This window comes from Falco peregrinus, chromosome 2, assembly GCF_023634155.1.
Source record: "Falco peregrinus isolate bFalPer1 chromosome 2, bFalPer1.pri, whole genome shotgun sequence".
NCBI lineage: Eukaryota > Metazoa > Chordata > Aves > Falconiformes > Falconidae > Falco > Falco peregrinus.
The window spans coordinates 92,320,365-92,344,908 of NC_073722.1; the positions used below are offsets into that span (position 1 = coordinate 92,320,365).

The 24,544-nt window shown below is 45.7% G+C and overlaps 1 protein-coding gene across 1 annotated transcript; it reads right to left on the minus strand.

Moving 5' to 3' along the window:
- Positions 1-4,620: 4,620 nt before the first annotated feature.
- On the minus strand, positions 4,621-24,503 carry FBXO21 (F-box protein 21). Its single transcript, XM_055795368.1, has 12 exons — positions 24,255-24,503; positions 21,272-21,407; positions 19,468-19,562; positions 17,302-17,423; positions 15,348-15,494; positions 14,351-14,484; positions 13,978-14,114; positions 12,985-13,161; positions 12,067-12,199; positions 9,289-9,479; positions 8,152-8,309; positions 4,621-5,274 (listed from the first exon to the last, which is right to left on the minus strand). The coding sequence occupies exons 1-12, from the start codon at positions 24,494-24,496 to the stop codon at positions 5,096-5,098; spliced, it is 1,851 nt and encodes a 616-aa protein (XP_055651343.1). The 5' UTR covers positions 24,497-24,503; the 3' UTR covers positions 4,621-5,095.
- Positions 24,504-24,544: the final 41 nt, after the last annotated feature.

Here is a 24,544-nt window from a genome sequence, read left to right on the forward strand (position 1 = left end):
CGGTGTGTGGCCCCGCTGGGCTCCTTCCCAAGGAGAGGGGCACAGAGCAGCCCCCGTGGCCCCCACCCGCTGCCCGGCGGGGGTCTCCCCCTGGGACGGGCTGCAGCAGCCAGAACCCCAGCTCCCGCAGGAGCCCTTTGGCTTTTCCCATCCCCGGTGCTGGGGAGACCCCAGGGACCCAGAGGCTGGGGGCCAGAGAGCATGGTGACGCAGGAGCCCCTCAAAAGGGGGTGACACAGGAGCCCCCAAAGAAAGGCAGCCCTGCTGAGGGGCAGATGCGCTGGCTGTGCCCCCCAGGCAGTGCAGGGCTGGCGGGCAGCGAGAGGCAGCGGCAGCACTGGGCAGGTTTGGTGGGGCCCGGTGCAGACGGGGGTGTTTCTGTCACCATCTTGCTCCCCGGCAGTGACATGTCAGCAGCCTCCCACGGGCGCAGAGGAAGAGCAAACCGCTTTCAAGAGACAGCGCCGTGGTTTGGAGAGGCAGGAGGCTCAGGCAGCACACTGAGGCAGCAGGTATAGCAAGTCAGTGTGGTTTATTTTTTTTTAAGCCGAACATAAACAGGAAAGGTACCAACTCATTTCCAGCCTCCAGCTGTCCTGGATACAATGTAATAACCTGTTTTAAAAACAAAACGAACACAAACAAAAAGAGAATGAGAGATGTCCCCACCCTGCAACCTCAGCTGTGTCGGGGGGTCTCACCCTTCAGGCCTTCTTCATCTAACGTGGCTTTTTGCCCAGCCCAGGCACCTCCAGCAGAACGGATGGGAGAGAGGGGTAACACATGCACCACTCCATCGTCACCTACACAGACAGGCCCTGTGTCCTCACATGGGGCAAGTGCCACCGGCCAGGTAGGTCCTACGGAGCTGGGACAGCCCTTAGAGGTACTCAAAACTAGTCAGAATACCCTGAGCAACCTGGCATGAATGTGAGGGTGGCCTGGAAGGGACCAGAAGTCCCCCGGAGGTCTTCCTCCAGCCCAAAGCAGCCCTCTCCTCCCCTTGCCCTCCGGCACACAGCAGCAGAGCCTGGGTGGCTGGAGACAGGGCTGGCTGGTGCACAGGGTCTTGTGGCCTCTGTTCTTCCTGCAAAGGTTGGTGGCAAACTGCCACAGTTTGTCACAGGGGCCACACTGTGCACCTTTGGCTCTGACAGCTGTCAGGGCATGTTGCGGTGTGTTCCTGCCGGCCCTGTGTGTCAGGGTGGGTCCAGAGGGGCTGGAAGGGCTTGCCAAGGGGGTGCTGCACCATTAGCTGTCCCTCCCCAGCCCCAGGGAACACCCTTGGCTGGTGGAGGGCTCCGAGCCCTCTCCCACAAGCAGCGGTGCGCCACAACACGGCGCTGTAAGGGAGGACAAACCTCGCCCGGGAGGCTGTTGCCCGCCCTCTCTGCCAGGTGCTGCCCAGGTAACATCCCCGAGTCCCAAGACCCAGTGGCACAGCTCAAAACCAGCCCACGACTGCTGCTCAGCGTGCTGTGCCGTCTTCCCGACGATGCAGACAGCAATTACTACTTGCTTCTTGCCCCCTCCCAGCCTCCTCTTCCCACCCACCCGTATTTTTTTTCCTTCACCCCCAGAAAGCCATTTTAACACACTAGCACCCTGGCTGTTCTGTGCGCAGGACAGATGGCTGATGGCGCCTTAAGAAAAGGGAGGAGATGGCATTAGCTGTGGGAAAGTCACCCCTCTGCCCCCAGGGGACACGGGACCAGGACTTTGGTACTCCACCAGAGCAACCTGGGCAGGCTTTCTGCTTGGGGAGGTGAGAGGTGGGTGGTCAGACAGGGGAAGGGCTGCAATTCTGCCCTCTCCAGAAAGCAAAACATCCCTTCTCGAGAGTGAGCTCTGCACAGACACGACAGGACAAACTGCGATGTGTATGCACATGTACTGTCCTTAACGTATGTACATTCACAGGGATCCAGACATTACAGCCACAAGGAACTTTTGGGATCCGCTGCTGTCGTCTTGGGAAAATGGTGACTGCAAAGATGCCTGTGCTGCCAGGCGGGGCGGGGGGACAGAAGAGCCACCTGAGGCATGAGCAAACACCCTATGTGACCTCCATCAACCCAAAGAGGCATTTCCCAGCTGCGCTGGGCCTTAGATGCTCAGCCTGGACGAATCTGTGTGCATGTCAACAGGCTGCTCACGCAGGGACACAGAGGTATCATTGCAGGGCTTTTTTGCATTTTTCCTGGCCAGCCTGGATGCTTGGGCTGTCTCCCACAACTGCAAATACTTACATGGGAATTCCCCTGGGCCAAGCCCAAAGACTCAACCCATAGCATGCAACACCCCACAGGCAGCAGCAGGAACACCGGACGAGGCAGCTGGAGTGCCTGATCAAACAGGAACAAAAAGGGGGGCCTTTACACGCCATTTCCTTCGGTTTTGTCTGAAGTCCCAAGATCAGACTGCTGATGTTTGTACAGTGCCCACTGAAATGCTTCCAGTCTCTTCTAAATTTGACACGTACAAGGCTGTGCCGGCGCTCCTGGTGACACCGACACCCACATAGCCATGCACTGATGTGGTCTGCACAGCCAAGCGGGCAGGCAGACCTGTCTGAGGACACAGTTCCTCTCCAAAATGTTTTCCAAACGGATGAGAGGTTTTAGTTACAAGGCTGGCTGGTTTGCCTCGTGTACACAAGTCACTTGCAGTACATCTGTCCCCTATTGCACATACACTCCCCTGTTGCACCCATGCAAAACCAGTCTGTGGGTGGGGAAAGCGTGTGTGAACCGCCTGAGGAGTTGCTCCATACTTCCTCCTTGTGCAGACTCTTTTCAGAGTATAAAGATAAGTGGCCCCAGAGAGGTGGCTATAATGGGCTCTGCTGGCTACTCTGGGACCCTCTCTTAAAAGTACACAGCATGTTTTCAAGTGGTTTAGATACACACTGTTCAGCACCAGTTTTCAGAGAAATTTTGGGCAGCTTTCTGTTGACTCCTGTGGCTTTTTTATGGCACAATTCTACCTGGCATTCAGGCAGCAACTCTTGCTGAGGACTCCTGTGAGCTCAGTATGTGGCAATTCTCTTGATGCACTTGAGGAGCAAGGTGTCAACAGGCTGCCCGTTTGGCAGAGGGGATCATAAAGCCCCAGGGAACTCACTGGTATCTATGCTGTCGTGGTGCTAGCCCCATCAAAGCTGAGGCTGGGACTGGGGAGCCCAAGCCCTGCTCATGCATGCCTGTTCTCAGCTACCAGCATAAACCTTCTGACTCAACGGTGTCATTCCCAACCTTACATCTTGGCTAGGAATCTTTCAGCATCTGCTTTCAACCCTCAGAAAGGGTTGGAGTCTACTTCATCCCTCAAAAACACGAGACAGATTTTAAGATTTTGCCTAATGATTTGCTACCCTGCTTTCAGTTGAATCTATTCCGCTTCTGTAAAAATTCTTCAGCCCCTTCCTCCTTCCCTCCCTCCAAGTTCATTTCAGTACAGACTTCCTTAAAGACATAGTTCTGCCTGGAGTACAGCACCTTGACCATTTGTCAGCACTAACCACACAGGGCTCTTCTTCCTAAAGCGCCAACATTCCTGCAGACCACCACCACTCCGCTGGCAAAAGTGCTGGGCTTTCAGTATTTATTTCTCATATTTAATCAGTGCTCAGTATTTCAATAGGATGGCATGCAGTTCAAGCATTCTTTTAAGAGGAGGGCTGTGTGACTTCACGTTGTGATACCTGAAGTGCTATAATAGACTAAGAGCATCCACCTAACTCTACAGGGCACAGTACCTAATTCTCATCTCTGACGTAACTACTGCATTGCAACTGGACAGTGACAGGAGACACTGGCGGTAGCTTGTCTATAGGTTTGCTTCAGAAACCACAAAGGTATGCAGGGTCCACATACACACAAACACTGTGTCACTCTGCACCCCCTTAACCTCTGAACCCAGAGGAAAATCTTTTCTGCAGTGGTTCTATCTGGGCCTTTAAGTCATGTTAAAATTCATGTGCCTTTAGCTGCTAAAGCTTTTTCCTTTTGGACAGCAGAGTACGTACTCCCCCAGAATCCGTTCTCTTTTGGCAAAAAGGAAGGCAGCCTCAAGCTGCAGGAATTAACATCTCTTCCATACGTGGTTTGGCTGACTCCAGGGTTGGCCAGTTTCCAGTCATGATCCCACTGTATTGCATAAATACCTATAGATTTGAGATGGCAGCGAGTGGAAGCTTCCCATACATCAAAGTCATTCTGGCACTGACCTCCAAGCTTCCACGAAACAGTGCCACGAGGTTCAAAGTCATCCTGGGAGCACTCGCAGCTGTGCCGCAGATCCTGCCTTGGACATACACAATGAACAGACCAAAAAACAAGGTAAGAACATAGACCTGGTGTGTTTAGCAGGCACAGAAAAGGGCTCAGAGCTCATCTTCTGCATTAGGAGAGTTTGTATCATCAGTAAGGTGGCCAACTGGACCTCAGTGTTACTGCTGCGCTTGCCACCCCCAGAAGCCTAGCTGGTGCTGGTTTTGTTGCTGGGGCTCTTTTCCAGGCCCGCCAGGATATTCAGAATCAGAACAGTAGCTCTATGAACAATCAGACTACAGAGGTGAAGCAAAATCTGACCAAAAATTCAGACTGGAGAAGACAACAGTGAAACGTAAGAGACTTTAAAAACTATCACTTGCATGAGATATACATTTAAAAAAACCCGAAAACACAACCGAAACAAAAAACCCACAACACTGCAAGGACAAGCAACCTCCTTCTCTGGAAGAGGGGGTTCTTCCATATTCCACACCAGGGGTCTCACTGCGTCAACCTTCTAGGCAAGACAACCACAGAATGAGTAGTATGCGCAAATCCTTCCAAAGGACAATGCGCTTCCTTGCGTGACTGTCCCTGCAAGATCCTTAAGCTTGGCCTCAACTACCAATGTCTCCCTGTGCCTTTGGGCCAGAACGGGCAGGCAGGCAACGGAAAGATGCTATAGCACCAGTTACAAAGTTCAATGCAGTTTTCAATGCATTAAGCCAAAGGATCATCACCGAACTTGCCTTCCATGCAAGTTTTGCAAAGAGGGTAAAGCTACACTCCAGCTGCTTCTGTCCTCACGATGCCTTCTGCACTCACTCCTTGCCTGAGCTGTAGATCTTCTGAACTGTGGCACGTGTCAGCTCTAAATCCTCTGGGTACCGAATTTCTAGCTCGGTATTTGCTAGGTAGTGAATGCCGGTAAACTCTGAAAAATAGCGGCCAATGTCAGGGTGAGGGATCTCCCGAGGCTCAGAGTTGTATTCCAGGTTCTCTGTCAGGGAAGGAAAGAAGCAGTTATCACCACGCGAAACAGCCTGCTACAAGATTAAATCTTTCAGCACGATTGCTCGCAGAGCCTCATCTCCTAAGTGACGCTGACCCTGTTTACTAGTGACATGAAAACCATTTTATGCCTGAGACCACACTGCCCGACATTAGGTTAGAGTAGCAGGACGCTGACCCGCTCCCACTGTTGGTCACAGGTCTTGGTTGCAAATGCAGGGAGAAGCTGCTGCACTGAGCTCTGATGCCTCGAGGCCCATGGAAGACAAGTTTCTTAGAGAGATCCTTCTCAAATGCTCCTAGGTGAGGCTGACTGCACAAGGCTGTCCTGGAAGAGGAGCAGAGTGCTTTCTCACTCTAAGTCACCAGCCTGCATTTCAAGCACGTCAAGTCACCAGCCTGCATTTCAAGCACGTCTCACACAGCACGATCAACTTTTCTAAATCCAAACTCTCCAAAGTTAAGAGAAAGTCCTTAAGAAGAGCACACCGATCCTTTCCCAGAGCACCCCATTTCCTCTTTCCTCCTTTGTACTAAAAGATAACCTGATTAAGCACAAGAGTTAAACAACACAGAAGCACTGGCATTAAAATGCAAAGGTGACCCAAGCTGAGGGCCCCTTTGCTCCTGCAGTGTTTGTATAAAGCAGCGTGACTGGGAGGCAGCCCAGCAGTAAATCACATGCGCAGGTGCCCTGCAGCAGTCCCCAAATGATGTCATTTTTTCTCGCACGCTACCAGATACACAGGTAAAAACAAAAGCTGCCCAAGTCCCAAAGTCTGACTTATCTGCAAGGCAGGGCAGGAATAAGATGGGATGCAGAGAATTCATCTGTCTCTGAAACTATTCAGTTCACTACAGAGCACACAGAAGTCATATTAATCCATACAGGCTCTTTGAAGCTACTCTATGCCAGCATGTGCAGCCAAAAGCACAAGAGCTTTCTGTATCTCAGTGGGCTGCTGCAGTCCTATGGGTTTGCAAAGTACACACTGCACCACTGCGGAAAACAATTTACACTCCGATATCCTCTGCAAAAGCATGGCTGAGCAGTGAGCTGTGTACAAAGGCGAAAACACAGTGACAAAACAGAAGCTGGCAGGGGGGAAGAGACTGAGACAATCAAGTTTGGCACTAGGTGGGGAGCCTGAGAAACGTGCTGACTAGCAGTTCTGAGCCACAGATACCTGGCCTGTGCTGCCACAAAGCAAACAAAAGACAGGCAAGAGTGGACAGGTAGACACTAAACTCACTGTATGAGACAGGTGTTTTGGAATTAGCTGCAGCTCAACCTGCAAATTTGCAGGAAGGGGTCAAACTGAGGTACAATTACCTATAATAAGCTTGTATTGGTGTTATTTCTGAGCTGGTTAGATAAAACTCCGCATGCACATGTGCTTAAGATTCTTTTGGTAAAAAACTATCATCCCCTTCCCAAAGTCAGGTCAGTAAGTTGTGAACTAGTCCCTTCCTAAATGATCTGAGGATGTATTTTAGAGAAAATACTCAACAGCCAGGCAGCAAGATACCAGCAAGCAAGAACAAACCCTTCAAATTTTCCCTAGCAATATCAAAAAACTCGGATCCCACAGAGACGACAGTGTCAACCTACAGCTTAGCTAAAATACGCTGTACTCTGGAACCAGCCAGCGTTACACTTGTTTATAAACAACTAGACAAAATATACAAAGATCACTCAACCCCAGAAGCACTGTGGACAATTATCTGATTAGTTTTCACTGAGATGTGTGTTTTATTATCAACCCACGGCACATAAGAATTTTTGGTTTTTAAGACTCTCTGAGAGGTCAAGTACTGCCTAATACAAGCCATAAGGCTGGGCTGCAATATTCCCAGTCCCCACTTCATCTTTTTGGACTGCTGAATATAAAGTAACCCTCAGGACAGTGAGAAACACCTGCTCTTTAAACCTACAAAGGTAGGAGTGTCCCCTCCTGTAAAGCCATCTCTTGCTCACATGTATGGGACAGAATATGCTAGGGAGCACCCCCCCAATAAAGAGCTGAACTGCATTTTTCCCAGCATTTCCCCTCCAGCAGCTTCCACATCTTTTAGCAAAATACACTCAGGCTGTGCAGCTGCTTTGCCAGCTGGATGGGATGCCTCTGTTATCACACGGAGAAGAACAAACATGAGGCAAAGAAACACTCCGTTTACAATGTACAGTTACAGATGTATTTTTCTTTTTTTTTTCTCTTTTTTTTAACCTCAGTTTGACACTTCTTCCTGTATTCTACCCTCGTATTCTGACCATCAGATAAGAATTCCCTTTCTTATGGTATGTTGCATACAGAACGGTCAATAGAGATTTCTAAACCTCTTTGCACTTGTAAAGAGACATTAATTTTTGTCCCATTCTTATTAGAGGTGGCACTAAAAGTCATGCTACCTGTGTTCTTTGGGATCTTCGCTTGATGACAGCTGCTCAGAACCATGCCCTGACAAGCAAAGCCTGTGTGCTCCCTCACTAGATCCTATTTCGACGTCCTGCCCAAAGCACAGCCATAATTTCAAAGGGCAAGAGCTGCTGACAGAACTTCAGACTTCAGCAAAAGCTGAATTACTTCTTTCAAAAGCAACAATAATGGTTTACACCATAAAACCAATCATGTCCAAAACATGCTTCTTGGGCAAGAGGAGATCACATCAGCGTGGTCCTTCACATTCATTCCTAGCAGTACTGATTTCATGGAGAGCAAAGCAGACTGCGATTCGAGATCCTTTTCCTTCCTACCTCAACCTTAACTAACAGTTTATGTTTCATACTTCAAAGAGTTAAACACTTAAGCATCCCCATCGCCTAATGCGTGTCTAAAGGTAGTAAACACAGGAGACTCCTGCTCACCTTGAGCAGCATATCTGCAAGAGCCATCTTCCACTAGCACATTGTAGAAAGGCTGGTGGGGGCCATGTGGAAGGCTGTGGACGTTCATATTCCGGATCCATTCATGCCCCATCATGCAGGCGGGATCCCAGCCATAAATCACGCAGTTATAGCCATATCTAAAAAAATTGCACACCAAAGACTGAAACTTCTAGAGCCAGCTCTTTTTCCTCCAGACAAATAAATATAGCACAAACAGGATAGGATCCTCCTCCGAGCTGGCACAAGGTGAAGAGGAACAAGGGGCCAGGGGGAGGAAATAAATTCAGAAAGGGTGTGTTTATTTTGAGGTGGGGGGAAATGACTAGGTGTGACAGGATAAATATACAGGAACAAACAGCTGAGGACAGAGGAAAACCAAACACAAACAAGAAAAGAGAATGGGAAAGTAACTGGGAATCAGCAACAGAGAGAACAGGAAACAAGAAACAGGGAGGGAACCCACCATCCTACTGTGTTGTGCAATTACTTCTGTGCCCATCACACAGACATGGGTAATCCCAATACCGACTCCCAGAAACAAAGCCATCATTATTTTCAGAATATTTATGCCATTAATCGTGAGGTATTATAACTGTCACTGCTGATGCCCTTAAAATATGCTCCAGATGTCTTGCTGAGCCAAAGGAGTGGCCGAAGCAACATAGTGCTAGCATCGTCATTCCGGCATAGTACAGACAGGAACACAAAGCCTCTACGCAATGCCGGAAGAGGGGGTAATAACAGCACAGGGAAAGATCCACAAGCTGTCTTAAGAATCTTACAATCTCTTTTGAAGTTGATTCTCTTCCATGGTCCCTCACTAACTGATCACTGATGTTTCCTTGAGAGCTCTGGGCTGTGGAAATTTTACCTGTGTGATACATGATGACTCAGAAAAGTCACCTCACAAACCTCTCTGCGAGCAAACAGCAGTGAATACACCTGCTCTCTCAAATACAGACAGAGCTGCTCCCTTTTTTCTGCAAGGTGCCTGGCATTTTCCATTCCAAGTACCTCCTTGGCAGATAAACCCACGTCTCATTACTGTCAGAACAAACACTTGTGCACTCGTTAGAGTACAGCCTTCTAATGTGGGCAATGTTTTGAAGAGCTCACCTCTTGTGTTTCATAATCAGCCCGATTGAAAAGCAGACCTCTTTGTGCTTCTCATCTGAACGGTGCTTCACCTCAGGTCCCACCTCCTCCTTCCGGCGCTCAATATGCTCTAGGGTATGTTGAACCAAGTACCCCACAGCCCCATGCTGGGATGGGTCCAAAGCCTGAATATGCTGCAAGATGTCCAGAACCTTCAGCAACCAAAACAAAAAGACAGATTCAGAGCAAGTCTCTACAGCAGCCCAACTCTTACAAAGACATACAGATATATTTCTCCAGTGGGCTGGGTCTAAGGGCCCAGGCCTAGAGGTCTGCCACACGAGTTTTCCACACAGGACTGAGAACCTTTGCTCTAGATGCATACTCCTAAGGAGTTCCTCATACTTGCTTAGCCTGCAGAAACTGCAAACAGTCCTCTCCTCTATTTGTAGATCTCCCTGCTTCCAAGGAAGGGCACTGTTGAGCACAGTAACTCCTTAGAACTAAGCCACACAAGCTAATTGTATTGCATTTTGTGACCACAGGGAACTGATGAGACCATTTTCTGAATGGTTTCTGAAATGTTAATACTGTTGCTAGTGTCCCAAACTACTGCTGTGAAGAGATTCCCGATGACTTCTGCTGTATTTGAGAACAAACATTTTAGTAAGAATTCCTCAGCATGTCTGTGGGAGCCTGGCAGAGGAAAAATAGGGCAGCACAGAAGAAAATGCAAATAACCTCTATGATGCTATACCATGCAATAGTGAACAAGAGAAAGGGAAGCTGCTTGCCTAAGGATGACTAAAGAACACTAACTTTAAAAGTGCTCTCAAAGCAGCAAACCCTGTAGCTCCAGAATACCAGACTACCAATACCCTCTGGCACGCTATCAGAGCATCTGCCAACAAGTTTGTCAGAGGCAGGCAATGCAAGTTCTACTTTTTTTTTTTTTCCCCTCCCACCTTCTTGCTCTTACAAAATTGTTGTCTGAATAGGTTGGGAAAAGACGGATACATTTGTCCCAACATCAAATAACCTCAAGTGCTGCCACAGTTCCAAAATTCAACACACTTTAGCACCTGCCAAAAGGATTGATCACACGCTGGAAGTTTTGGTCACTCTAAGTTCAGAGTAGCAGCAGAATAGAAATCTCAGGCTATTAGGCATGAACATCAGCCAAGAGGTGAAGAAAATAAATTGAGAAAAAGAACAGGTGAGTAATTAGGTATGAGAGGAAAAAGCATAGTTCAGGTTTCTTGGCCAACTTAATTCTCTGGCTGGCATCTTAAGAAGGACGTGAAAAATCCTACAGAAAGGGGAAAGCCTAGCACAGTCACCACAGCTACCGGATTCCTGGCAATTTCATTTACTATTATTTGCAAATATTTAGGACAATGTTCTGTGTAGCTCTGCTCACCTTTTAAGATTTTGTACCACTTTCCATAAATCTGGCAGACCTCTATTAAATCTGGTACCTTCTGTCAGGCATACATTCTCCCTGGCTAGCTACGATTCCACCCGCTAGTCTGGAACGACTGGATGTATATGAGGATGCAATACTAAAAAGTAAAAATTTACATATTTTCATTGCTTCTGGCATTGTGGTGCAGAAAAACTACATGTAAAACTCAGCCATGGGGTTGTATTGCTTGTTCTGAGGGGCAGCAGTATGTAAAGCCCTGGTGCTTTACAAACACATTGCTGAGTGCCAGAAAGGGGAACATCTTTCAGTGTTTCACTTAGCTGTCCCCTATTTACGTACAGTTGCCTTTTCAGCTCAACGAGTCCCCCTCATACACAGTTTCTTAGTTTGTGCTGTTTTTCCTGTGGTGACTCTAAAACTTGCTGCCATTAAGAAGGAACAGCAAGCTTAGCACAGTTTGTTCTTCAAAAGAAAGTCAGCTTCTCCAGCAGTCCTTCGTTTCAGTTAAATTGGTGGAAACAGCTTCACCTTCTGCGCAGTAGTCCAGCCAATACTTCTGCCCCCTCACCCAAACCTCACATTTGGAAACGTGCACAGGCATTGCCCAAGTGTGTGAGCTTCATTAAAGTAGCACAAGAAACTCTGACTAGGGAACACCTCTTTGCTTTAGTGACACACTAAAGAAATAATACTTTTTTGGATTAAATCCTGCTTCTTCCCTGCGCCTTCCCCTGATTTTCAGTGACAGACAGGGATGATGCAGACAACTTAGACAACTTGTAAGTCTTGGCACCTTCTTGGCACCCACATTCAGAAGATAGCCTGACTCAAGTTGGCATGCTAACGGTGACATTAAAAAAGAATCCCAAGGACAGGAATATTAAACTGCTTTTTCCTAAGAGCCACTGACTGTGTGGCTAAGGTTTCAGAGAACAGCTTTGGTTATATTTATAAAAGATAACTTCCCACAGGTTTTCTGATAAGGTAATTGTTCCTTTTACACGAATCCAGCAAGAGTTTTACCACCACTACCACAATCCAGGCATAAACCAACGAGAATGCACTTACAGCTAGAAGTCCACCGTATTAGTTGGAAGACAAGCTGTCAGACTTGGGCAGTAAATCATAAATTATGACTCAGACTCAGGGCTGCTCACAAGACTCCCCCCAGGGCAAGCAAACAAGGATCATCCTCTTCCCTGCTTCATATAGTAGAAATTGATTCTCTGAAATGTGGTAACTCATTCAATTGCATTTATTACCAAAACAACTTGTGGCAGACTGTAACACAAGCTGACGTAGTCCAAAAATCAATAGACTACTGTTAACAGCGTTTAGCCTATCAGAAAACATATGACCGAGTGGCGAGGTACCTTTTCTGGCCAGATTCCCAGGTGGAAGTATAACCTAGCCTGGAGCATTAGATGCTGCACATTGTCCGGATACATGGCCAGGTATAGATCCAACGAGTCTCTCAAGAGTTGGTAAGACTGATCAGTGCTTTCTCTGCCAGCAAAAAAGAAACTCAATTGTAAGGCTAGCTCTTCAACCCTTATCCCCAGTACTCCGATGTACAGGGATAGGCACCAAAAATGATGCTACAGGAACAGGCATGCTCATTCAATAAGAGTGACTCTGGCACCAACTGTCACTCATCACATCCAACAGCCTCCTCAGAAGGAAAAATGCTACACAACTGATGATTGGACTCTACCCTCCCACTTCACTGGTATTCTACGCAGCCAAATCATCCTACATAAGAGAATTCACTTTCCAAGCCATTTCCTTGTGAAACTTGCTTTTGCTCCCCTAGCTTACTTACACCTAAAGCAATTCTTTCACTTTAGCATTTCTGTCTATGGCTACTTGCAAAAGTGATTACCAGGGGCATTTGAAAATAAAACCAGATGTTCCACAAACCAACAATACCCTTGAAACTGCTCATCTGAGCATGCGGGTTGTGCTTACCAGATCGTAACGAAGTCTGCTCTTAAGGGAATGGTGGACAGTCCCTATCAGCTTTTCACAAAGAAAAAAAATCATCTGTCTATTTTCTTGAGGGAAACTAGTTTTAGTAAATATTCTTGTTTCCACACAATACTGCTGCAGGTGACTACAAGGAAATAGACAATGCAATGTGACATACAGAATTTTCAAGATCCCCTGGAGTGACTGACACCTTTTTAAAGCACTCACTCGAATACTGTGAAGAAGCCATATCGGATATGCAGACAGTATATTTTGGGCCCTTTTTTCCATAGGCTTTACTGGCCAGACGATCCTCAACTCACCGCTTGCCAAGGTTTAAGAGATTTCCCACCATACGCTGCAAGACCTCTTTTGAAGTCACCACTCCATAGAACTCCTCTGTCACATGGTGGCCAATAAGGTACTCACACTCCTTCACAGTGAGCTGCTTCCCCTTCCCAAAGGCATCAATGTAGGTGTAGTCAAAAATATCTGTGCTTCTAATAAAACAACAAGGAAACGAAATTGTGATGATGGGTCTCACGGTAAAGCAGGATTACCTATTTCTGTTCTTCCCTCAACCCTTTCAAGCTCGTTTGCAAGACTACTGTCATTCACACCTCAGCTCCCTCCTAAGAAAAGATCACCTGGTACCTTCTCTCTCCTCCTAGCTGCTTCTTCAGATAAACTTATACAGGAAAAGACAGAGAAACTAAAGCTACATTTCACTCCACAATGCCAGTTCCTTCCTTCACATATTTTCAGGTTTGCTGTATCTGTTGCTAGATAATATTATGACACTGCACTGGAAAGTGAGCCCACACACATGGTGCCTGAAGCCTAGTGCCAAAAGGGGTATATATAGACAAAAATCAATGCTCTGAATTGGACTGCTGATATCACTCACAAAATACAGATTTCTGTAAATTGATCATGATCTGGTTCAAAGACGTATTCTGCACTGACTCAGAATTAAATGAGTGCCCAGAACAGCAGCAGCGGCCTCTAGCAACTGCTCTGTATGAAAGGTTAAGTGAAATGAGCACCCTTTTTATTTCTTGTAATTTTTTTTGTAATTTTCTTAAGTAAGAGAAACATTACCTCATGGTGACTATTATTTCACACTCAGGAAACCTGTTCCCACTCCTCATCAGCAGAGCTGAGCTCTGGGAAAACTTTTTTAGGTGTGATCTTTTCCTCTGTGTAGGTTATAATGACAGATGGAAAATAATTAAACATCCTGGTATAGGTCTGGAGCTGTAAATGTTTTCTGTTATTACTGCAGACACAACTTCAAAATTCAGCAGGCCACTTACCCTTCTTTTCCTTGACACCATCGCAGTAGAAAATGGCTAGGAAAGTTAACTGGCTCAAGTTTGACTCCCAGCTGCCTGGCAATTGTTAAATAAAGCACAGACAAACTGATGGGAATTCCTGTCCGGCGGATCAAAACCTGGGGGATAAAAATGTGATAAAAACATGGGGGATATTAAGAAAAATACAAAACCTCATGGTTTGATTCCACAAATTTAAATACACCAACTTGAGAGAATATGCACCAAAAGATGACAAGACAGCAAGTTGTTCTTCAGAGAATTATTTGTCTGACTACATTTGGACAAATAAAACACCACTAACAGAATGTCTCAAGCCTTGCAGCCTCCCGTTTTTTGCCTAACATACACGTACCTGGTGAATGTACGAATTCAGGGAGTTATAGTAATCCAGCTCATTTCCTTTGTATTTTAACTGCTCATAGAGGACACAATTCATAGCATCAAGTACCTGCCGCTGAAGCTCCACTTCTGGAATCAGGACTTCTCCTAAAAACACATACAATGAAATACAGACTAAGAAAACAAATATACTTAACCTTTATGCAATGAACCTTATACCCAAATTCTCCATATGGACTACAAACACAAGAGATTCATCTCAATTCAGATAGTCAAGACACTGGCTGGAGTTGACCGCAGCATACCTTAGCACTCTGCTCACAATCTGGCCTGTCTCGGTGGACTGCCCTGCACCTCAGCTGTGCAATAGCGATGCCTCACTTCCTCCTGCGGCTGGAGGACTGGATCCTAACCACAGCACTGCAGCTGGACCTGTCACACTGCCCAGGCATGGGAAGTGTGCTTTCACAGCTGGAGGGTCCCAGCTTGGCCACACCAAATGCACAGATAGAGACAGACTGTTCACTCTCTCTTTCAAAGACAGCAAACGTTAGATAGCGCTTATAAAAAACCAAGGAGCACGATGCTGCCTGAACTTTGGAGATGTTAAAGCACATACCTTTTCTATTGCTGCTGACTTTCTGAGACTTGCAGAGGAAAAGAGGTTGATCCCCTGTCCCACAGCTCTGCTACTGATACTAGGTATCAGGACTACTTAAGACTCCAAGGATGAATGGGAAGAAAAACAAGAAGGAGAAGAATTCCCCTCCCAATTCTTTTTCCTTAGACAGCATCAGATGGACTGACAGCCCTGGGCTACTGAGTCCCTGTGGCTGAACAAACCATTGTTCCCTGAATGATGGTTTAAGCAAATGTCAGAATATGCTTGCCAGGGAATAAAGAACAGCAGCTCTTTAAGCTGCAATAATTCAACAGCTGTTTCACCTTGTCTGCCTGTATCTAGAATTGCAGAAATGCTCTGCAGTAAAGCATATGCTTCTGTACAGTACCTGCCTTGGAAGTCAAGCTGGGATGCCTTGGATTTTTCGTCCGCAGGACTTTGCGCACTTTATCTGTGATATCATCCACCTGTGCCTGGACACTTTTTAAGCAGATGTCTGACAGTGGGTTACAGTATTGATCAATTAAAACAGCACCTGAAAAAAACAAACTATATAAGAAACAGGACTTCAGTTTTTTCTTTGCTTAGTTTTACCTACTCTTAAATTGCAGGCATGCAGCAAGCAATTGCAGCAGAACCCAAGAGCTTTCTTTTTGAAATTTGTGGTCATATATTGGATTTATCACATAGAACGCAAACGATAAGATGGCATGATAAATACCAATTAAATTCAGTATTCCTCTCTCCACCATCTTAAAATGAAAAGCAATAGATTCATACACTGAGCAGGTATGCTGCTAGACCCAGCTCAACTAGCCAGCTCTCCAGTCACACTGCATCACCTGGCATCCTCCCAACTTACAGTTTTTTATTCAGAGCATGAAACAATCTCAGCTTCACTTCTGCTTCAGTTCTGATTTCTTCCTGCCATATCCTTCCTAGCTATCATTCTTGCTCATTGTTCCCTCTTTCTGCTACATTCATCTTTCTCTTCCATGCCTGCTCTCCACCTTCACGTCAGAAACTCACTGTAACAAAACAAATTTTCATTCTCCTTCTACCCATCTGTCAAACTTCTGCAGAAGAAATAATAGCCCTTTCTCAGATTTTTCTCCTTGCCATCCTGTCACCACTGCTCTTTCCAAAGCTTCCATATTGTTCAACCTTTGGAATCAACTGTATTCACTTGCAAGAATTTTGCATGGATCATACCTCTTCACATTTCCTACACTGCTTCATCAGCATGTCCACAGCCTGTATTCAAGGATCACAGCAGGGCCCCAAGCCATGCCTTCTTCCCCCCTCACCCAAACTGTGCTCCATGCTGACCAGGTGAAACTTCACAAAAACTACCTGTTGGTGCTCTAATAGCACCTCTATGGCAGACAAATGCATATATTTGTGACCCACGTGATTAAGTCACACAATTAACTGTCTCGGCTGTTTCCAGAAAAAGCCACTTTTGGCTTTCCCTTCTTGCCCTAACACAGTCCCTTATTCAAAGTCTATTGCCACTAACAAGAACCAGCTTTGGTGTTAGAGACTTTTGTATGACATTGAGGTATATACCAAGAGTAAGGGACTCTTCTACAGACACTAGCAGCCTTCAATCCGTTCAATAGACCATCTTCTCCATAGGAAGCTTGAAGAAGACAGTAATCCACAAGACTGAGGACATGAATTGCAGAAAAACCTCCTCTTTCTTCCTATCAGGTGCATGTGCTTTCCCACCATGTGAGTGGATTTCCATCCCCGTTCCCCAGCTCTACACTGCACAGCTTCAACAGTCCAGCAGTCAAGATGGCTCTTGAAAGAATGCCACAGCGCACAGGCTGCAAGCTGAACAACAATCCCCCCCCCCCGCCCCCGCCTGCAGTTTGCTCCTTGCCCTTACCTGAGAAGCTCCTGGGAAAGGACATAGTAGGGAGCTCACTTGAAATCAGATCAGCTGGTCTGTTAGGCTGTATTCAGTCCATGGGCTGCTTCTGCAATGTCAGCTAATTAGGACACTGAGCTACTGCTGAGTTCCTCAATACGTTGTTTAAGATTCAAATGCAAGTGCTTTTAACATTTTCTGGATTGCTTTTCAGCTCATCTGTCCATGGGCAATTATTCAAGCATACAGCACTGACAGAAGCTAATGTAATCCTGACATTCTGATGCAACACTATGTAACTACTGCAAGACTTTAAGGATTTCAGGTACATCAAAAACCCAGACTTAATTCTGAGTTGTTGTCCAAGGGCTAGTTGGAATATAAGCAAGGAAGGCTCCTTCCAAGTAAAACAACGACAGAAAGCTGTCATTAGGTGCTCTACATGGGATCTCTGCCAAAGACTTACCCTCCAAAAATGACTGCCGATCAGTCGGGCGTTGAAGATACTCCTTCAGGTTTTTTAATATATTCTGTTGCCGTAGAAAGTATAGAATTTTCTTTGCATAGTACTTCCAGGTGAGACCTTTCCTGCAGATTTAAATACAAAAAGCAGTATTGCCCTAAACAAGCATTTTAAGAGTGAACACTTGATTTTTTTCCAGTGACTACAGGTTTACAGTTAGACTATTGCTTTTCTTAATAGGTCTCACAACACCACTATAAGTGAAGAGTCAACCAAAAAGGGAAATGTTAAGAAGAAAGTCATCATCAAAAAAAGACAATATAAGACACTTGCAAAGTATTGCTTCTACCATCTCCAATTTTCATCCTATCACCAATACATAATTTTGAGAAGACACAGTATCATGGGAAACAATACAGATACCAATTAAAGTAGTTCAATAACATCTAATTAAATCCTATATTTAATTCATAAAACATTACCCTCTGACTAGGTCCCTCCAGAATCAATCTTGAAGTATCCTTTCACCATTAAAAAGAAATTGATGAAGGACACGAATATAGGCCCATTAGTATTCAGAAGGGAAAAAAAAAAATCCCCAGAGGAAAAACACCTCTGTTGCCCCGAAAAGACAGGAACAGATCGACAGTTGGTCTGTAGATCACACAATTCAAAACCTTACAGCTTTTAAAATAAAGCACCCTCACTTTCTAAATTAACAAGAGAAGGCAGAGTGCCCAAGAAGAAGCAACAGAGAGCTTGTTACTATCCAGGTAAGGTCTGAAGAGGTCACTTGAAATACGACAGACTAACTCAGAGGCATTCAAGTCACATGCATCTAAGCAAGCATTACCCAGTGCCTCACTGAGCACTTTTACACCAAATCGTTCTGAATGGCACAAAGCCCTGGCCCCCAAAAAACCCAAAGGGAGAATTCTACTGATTCCCAGGCTTGGCCCTTGCCATATGTTTAACACTAGTCCAGTTTCCTTCTTCAGAGAAAAGCCTCTTTACTTGCTTACATTTCCTCTCCTCCAGACTGCAGGTCAAATCAGCCCTCTCCATCCTACTGGACAGGAGAACAATCAAATCTCATAACACTTTATCCTCTTCCAATAAATTGGGATGCTCAATAGGGACAACTGCTTTATTGGGATATCTTCCAGGGAAATGATTTCGCCTAATGCTCCTGAATGGCCATGACTACAGCTTAATCAGGGTGTAATTAGCATCAATTCTGCTTTATGGGGAGGCATTTGGCCAGTGCAAAGGCTCAAAAGCTTTTTAACCAGTTGTCAAATGAGAGACATTTAGTCCCAGTTCAAATAGAGAAGGTAATAAAATGTGAAAAAGCAAAAATGAGATGATTGCCATTCCAGTTATGTTTTTTCAAGCTCTACTAACAGTCCCTTTAATCAAGGCTATTAGACTCCATTACAAGCAATCTATCACTGCTTTGTATCACAGCAAAATCATCATGGTTTATAAGCCACTAGCAGAAAAACCCTAAGTAAAGCAGTGACTTATTCATCTTGCTCTTTGTTAAACACAGTGATGAGAATACCTAGGCAGATGGAAACCAGAAGTTTTAGTTACCTGCTTGGCATTTCACTGCCTGAATAATTTACAGAATTGAAAATCTGGCAGAGACTGAATTAAACTCAGTTGCTTATCTGGGGACTAAAATTCTATCAACCTACTACAGCTAAGAAAAGCAATGAGGAAAAAAAAAGCTTCATGATACAGGGATTCATGGCGGCAATACTCCTTGAGTATACCCGCTTCCCTCCAGTGCTGTGGCCTCATCCTGCAAATCAGTTCAGCAAAAAAGAACATGAGGATGGGAACTTCTTAAGCCAAAACTACTGCAGAGAAGAGGGTACATGGAACATGTCCTGAGAGATGTCATGAACTGGCAAGGAAAGAAGCAACAAACAGCAACACAAAGCCAGAGGACCTCCTTGTAGGATAGGTTACATGGTTTCTTCTGGAAATACTAAATCTGTTCTGAAATCAAACAGACAGCAGTACTTTCCAGCCTTGGTAAACCTGAGGATGTTTTTTTGTAAGAGTGACAAAAGGACAAGCTCAGGCATTCACCACAGTACTATTCCCCTTTAACCAGTGAAAGGGGAAAAACCCGTGCTATTTCTAACCCTTCTTTCTTACCTTCCTTCCATGTTAAGGATACACATTAGCTCATCCTCAAAAAAATGACTTGGGCACCCAAGAGTCTCAATGTCACTGAATCCGTCACAGGGGACCTGTCAAACCAGACAATGAATTATGCAGAGCACAACAGCTTCTTTCCTGGAGAATGTAATTTCATAAAAAGTCTCCAAACCAATTTTGTTCTATTTTTTTAAATTTATGTAAGATCTTTAAAATGTCCAGCTCACCAAGTACTCATAGCCTCTACTCCAAGGATTTAATACAATGATCCACTAAAAAGACCCAGTAGCACCCTAGAGCAATTTAAGGTAACTACATCATTTGGAGCTCCTGCAGTGGGTGTATGGACGAGCCCAAGATACCTGATCTTATGCAGGCTGGGCCCAAGCTGAAAGTAATTTTAAGATGGAATCAACTTTTACCTGTGGTTAACTGAACCTCTATATATGCTCCCTTGTGTAGAAGATTGCTCCCGCGGGAAGGAATGAAGGAGCAGGAGCCTTCTTTTGTTGAAGCAGTCACTTAGGTATCTACATTCAGAACCGCTATTTTCTTCCAGAATTCAGAATTCGTTTTTAAACTTTGGTTGGACTGCAAGAAATCTACTTGTTTTCAAGCTTTTCAGCATAGGAAATGGGCTAATAGAGTAAGGAAAAAGCAATTCCCATCATACTGTATCTTAGCAGGATCTCACAGAACTGGGTTGAAAGTCGCTCCCCCTCAGTTCTAGGCAAGCAATCAAGCTGCAGTTTCTAGCCCCACAGGAGATGATCCTCATTATTAGGCCTTTGGGTACTGCTGAATATTCTCTTAGTATTCTTTGCATATGTGATTAGAACAGTAGGAACCCAGGAGCCTCTGCCCCCGGTTAATGCCCTGACACACATTTCTCCATGGTCAGATGTCTATCTGCTGAAATGGCAGCAGAGCAGTTCAAAAAGAACATCTGAGAGAGATCTCCAAATACCCTACTGGCCCCACAGCCTTTTTTTCCAGGGGTGAAAACGTATATGCCAGCCCCTGTTTGAAATTAGATAACAGGATTTCAACATGGGTCTCCTACGTCTTAGGGGAATTCTTTACTGGACCACAATATATTTGCGCAAAGGAGCCACAGAGGCGTGGCTATTTAGTCACTCTTGTGTGAACTTTTTAATTCAGCCAAAGTCACAGGCAGCATTTAGGCCTATTTCACAGAATATCAGGCTGACCCAAATTGTACAGCTAGCCAAAACCCACAGCCATCAACTAAGCAAACAGGCAATGAAGTAACTGTCATTCCACATGCCAGTAAATCTCTCCGAGAGACTGACTACATTTTCATCTTTTTCACATTGAACACAGAAGAATCTTGGTGCCACAGCTGGGTAGAGAACTTAATATACTTTCCAATTCAGTGAACTTATTGCACCTTGATCCTGTTTTTAAATGACTTCTGACAACCCACAGAATATACCCTTGTACAAGGTCTGCAGGAAGATAAATCCACGTGTGTCAGAAAACCACTGGTCCTTCAGAAGTTCCCAGAGCCAGGTCTGAACATGCAGCAATGAGCAAAGAGCTTTTAAAGCTGCAGCAGCTGCATGTGACATGCAGAGCACGCTCTGGCTTCTACAGACCTTTGGACTTCGAACTGTCTCTCCCCTTTTGGCTGGTGACCTAGTGTTCTCAGACAAAGCGAGGAAATATGAAGCTTCTGACTGCATAGTTGAAAAGATGTGAAGAGATAAGACAGAAAAACTTGTAAAAAGTACTAAAAAAGTAGCTAGGCTCTTGCACATACATATAGAAGATGACTTACATGTTCTGAAAAGAACCTTTTTGAGAAGGAAGCTACAATTCTCTGGGCTTCTAGACCCGCGTTGTGCCGTGCTTTGTACTCTTCAAGCCAGCTAACACCATCTGTGTTGCTATAGTATTTCAGCAGCGATGGCCACCTACACAACAAGACATAAGTGAACAGGTTCATTAGTATTTCAGCATCACTGAGAACCTCCAGAGCTGTAAAATGCTGTGTATTGTAACCACGTGACTTAAGGAGCTGAGGCACTGCCAAGACACAGTACAACTTCAAATGTAATTGTATAAATTAATCCAATGACTGATTCAAGCATCAAAGCATAAATCCAACTGATTTCATCTGTATATTAGTGGTTATTTAAAAGTAAGCTGTCCTGAAGCCTGCCAACAGGAAACCTTCAAAAGGTTCATATTCCAGGTATTTCAATATCTAAATACCCCAATCACTTTTGCCATTTCCTTTAGAGCTTTGCAAGATAAACATTAGCAGAGGAGAGGCAGAGTTTCATAATGAAGTTTGCCATTCTGAGAATGTATTGCATGTAAGCTAACTTGTCATCTAATATAATAAGAATTCACTGTCCTGTGGTCTTCCTACTACCTTGTGGGTCTAATTAAAATGATGCACAAAACAGAGCTCCCTCTATCGCCCTTGCCAGTGGCAACATCTACCGGAGGAAAAGAATTCTGAAGTCAAATTGTGACAGCTAAATGCTTCTGCAGTTCATTTTTAATTCAACAAACAACTATTTTAACACCCCCTCCTCATTCTTGTACAAAAAAAAAAAGCTGTAACCGCTTTACTGAGTCTAAACATCCAGAAGTTAAACACACTGCACATCTTACCAAGAAGCATTTGAAGGTTCAGCTGAAAACCTACCTTCAGGTAATGTTTTTGGGGCTATTAGCAGTAGCGTCTTTTCTAATAAAAGTGGGCATGTGCTGCCACAACACAGCCCTGTGCAAGAAAATACTTGCCAGTGCAGCAATACCCATGACACCAAGATCATTTGTGTTTGAAACACGAAGAAGAAGCAGTGCAGATGGAAATATTTTGGGCAGCATGGGAATGAAAGCTGAGAGAAAGAAATCTTGTAATTTAGAGGGATATTTCTGTTAATTATTAATTAATTATTTCTGTTAATTATTAATTTATTTCAGTTATTACTGGGTTTTACAAAACACTTCAAGTACATGGATTGCCTTAGATTCTTTTCAGGTTTTTATATATACACACATACACACTTTTATATAAATGTGTGTGTAAGTATATATATATATATGTATGTATGTATTTTTACTTTTATAGAAAGAAAGCCAAACTTTTAAATCACTGCTTCTGTATAAGAACTATTACCAACTAACCAAAGCGCAGTTATGTCTGTTCACACATGGAAGATATTTTACTACCAGTTAATAATAAAACTACACTGCAATTGCAGCTACAAAATAAAGTCAAAGGCTAACCAATTTACTTCCCATTACATAATAACCTCTCTCCTGATGGATCCCTAGCCATTCATCTATGGCTGAAATGCAGCCACATTGTAATAACAATAATTTATTTTAGGATGAGAAAGAATAATTTCTTGGGTTGAAATTATATTGAAAGTTTTAGGAAGATAAAGTGCAATTACTCACAATGGAATCCAGCCAAGACAACAAGGTCAATGTGCAAACACCTGCCAAAAGTTCTATTATCAAAGACAGAGGAGGACAGCAGCATGTGCTAATCACCCACCACATTCAATTTCAGCTGTTGGATCTCAACCATTTTTATACTTTCAGGTTTGCTTCAGAAATTAGAGCCACTGAACTGGTGAAGGTATCTGGCCGGCCACCCAAAGCCACAGCTCAGTGAATTGGGGAAGCTGTAATTGTTCAGTAGCCTTTTTCACCCATGAAGAGAAAATAATCCTCTCATTTGAGCTACACTAAATTTCAGAAGCCAACTGGCAATTAAGAGAAGGCAATATTGCTACTTTCTCTGTACCAAAATGCAGACAAATCTAGGTAGCTGACAAGCATGCTCTATTCTAGATAGGTTGGCAGCGCCAGTGAAGGAGTGGTGCTTCTACACTGCTGAAACCAGTGTAGCATAAATGATACAATGCTTATCCTTTATTCCCACTTAAAGTGTTAATAGTCGCACTGATTGCAACACAGCTATGCCCTCATCAGGTAGCCTGTGACTGCCTTTGGGGGAAACTACACTCGAAAGGAGCAAAAGTCAATCCAAAGGATTTTGCCTTCTGTGAAACCAGCTCTCCCAAAAGCACAAGTAAACATCCCTCCTTGCTGTAGAGCGTTAGTCCTTCATCAGGACAAGTCTCAGCAATCGTTCTGGGAGTGGCTAGAGGGGCCAGGGAGGCCAATCTATAACTGTGGTGTGCATGTGGCCCTACCACTGCCAGACCCCAGGCTGGATCCCAGTGCTGACTGCAGGTAATCCAAGAGCCCAGCTGTGGAAAGGACTGCAAAGACCGATCTCCAAGCAAGGGGCTGCAGAGATGGATCTCCTCTGAGCAAGTGGCAAGCTCAGCCTGCTCCGACCCAATGTGATTTTGGAGAAGCAGCCTTACAACAGTCCCGCCACCCCTGCTCGGGAAGGCCACCCGCATCTCACCCGTTAGACAGCAGAGGGCTCGTTCAGCCCATGAGGGGTTCAGCATGCACCTTGTGGAGCCGGGAAGAGCGACAGGGATCGAGCAGCGGCGTGTGTATGTGTGTGTGCAATTCCACCAGGAGCACCCATGCCCTCCCAGGCCCAGGGGGACCGAAGGCACCGTCCCGGTGCCCGCCGAACCCTGCGGACGGGGCCCGGCCTGGCTGACAGGGCCCGGCCTGCGCTGACGGGGCCCGCCCGGCCCCGGGGCCCGCCGGGCGCTGAAGAGACGCGCGGGCACCCCCCGCCCTCCCTCGCCCAGCCGCATCCAGGACAGCGCAGCCCCGCGGCGGGCAGTGCCGGGCCGTGCCGTGCCCACCTGAGGCGGAAGCGCTCCCGCCACACCTTGCCGCGGGGCTGGCACGCCTCACGCAGCCGGCGGCAGGTGCACGACACCCGCCCGATGTCGGCGGCTCCCAGCACGTCGCAGCAGAGGATCAGCTCCAGCAGCTCGCCCGGCAGGTCTGTCAGGCCCATCCCGTCGGCGTCGGCCTCCGCCGTGCCCCGCGGCCCCCCCGGCCCCGCCGCCGCCGGGCCCGGGCTCTCCGCCGCCGCCGCCATCTTGGATGTTTACCTGGGCGCCCCCCCCGCGGGAGGGGCTAGGGAGCG

What these genes read in the sequence shown, in the direction of transcription:
- FBXO21 (XM_055795368.1), bottom strand. Translation starts at nt 24,496, where the DNA reads ATGGCGGCGGCGGCGGAGAGCCCGGGCCCGGCGGCGGCGGGGCCGGGG. An exon ending in TCGGCAGTCATTTTTGGAGG is followed by an intron (nt 15,495 to 17,301) that starts GTAAGTCTTTGG and finishes TGTTTTTTTCAG; the next exon opens with GTGCTGTTTTAATTGATCAA. An exon ending in CAGCTTGACTTCCAAGGCAG is followed by an intron (nt 14,485 to 15,347) that starts GTACTGTACAGA and finishes ATGTGTTTTTAG; the next exon opens with GAGAAGTCCTGATTCCAGAA.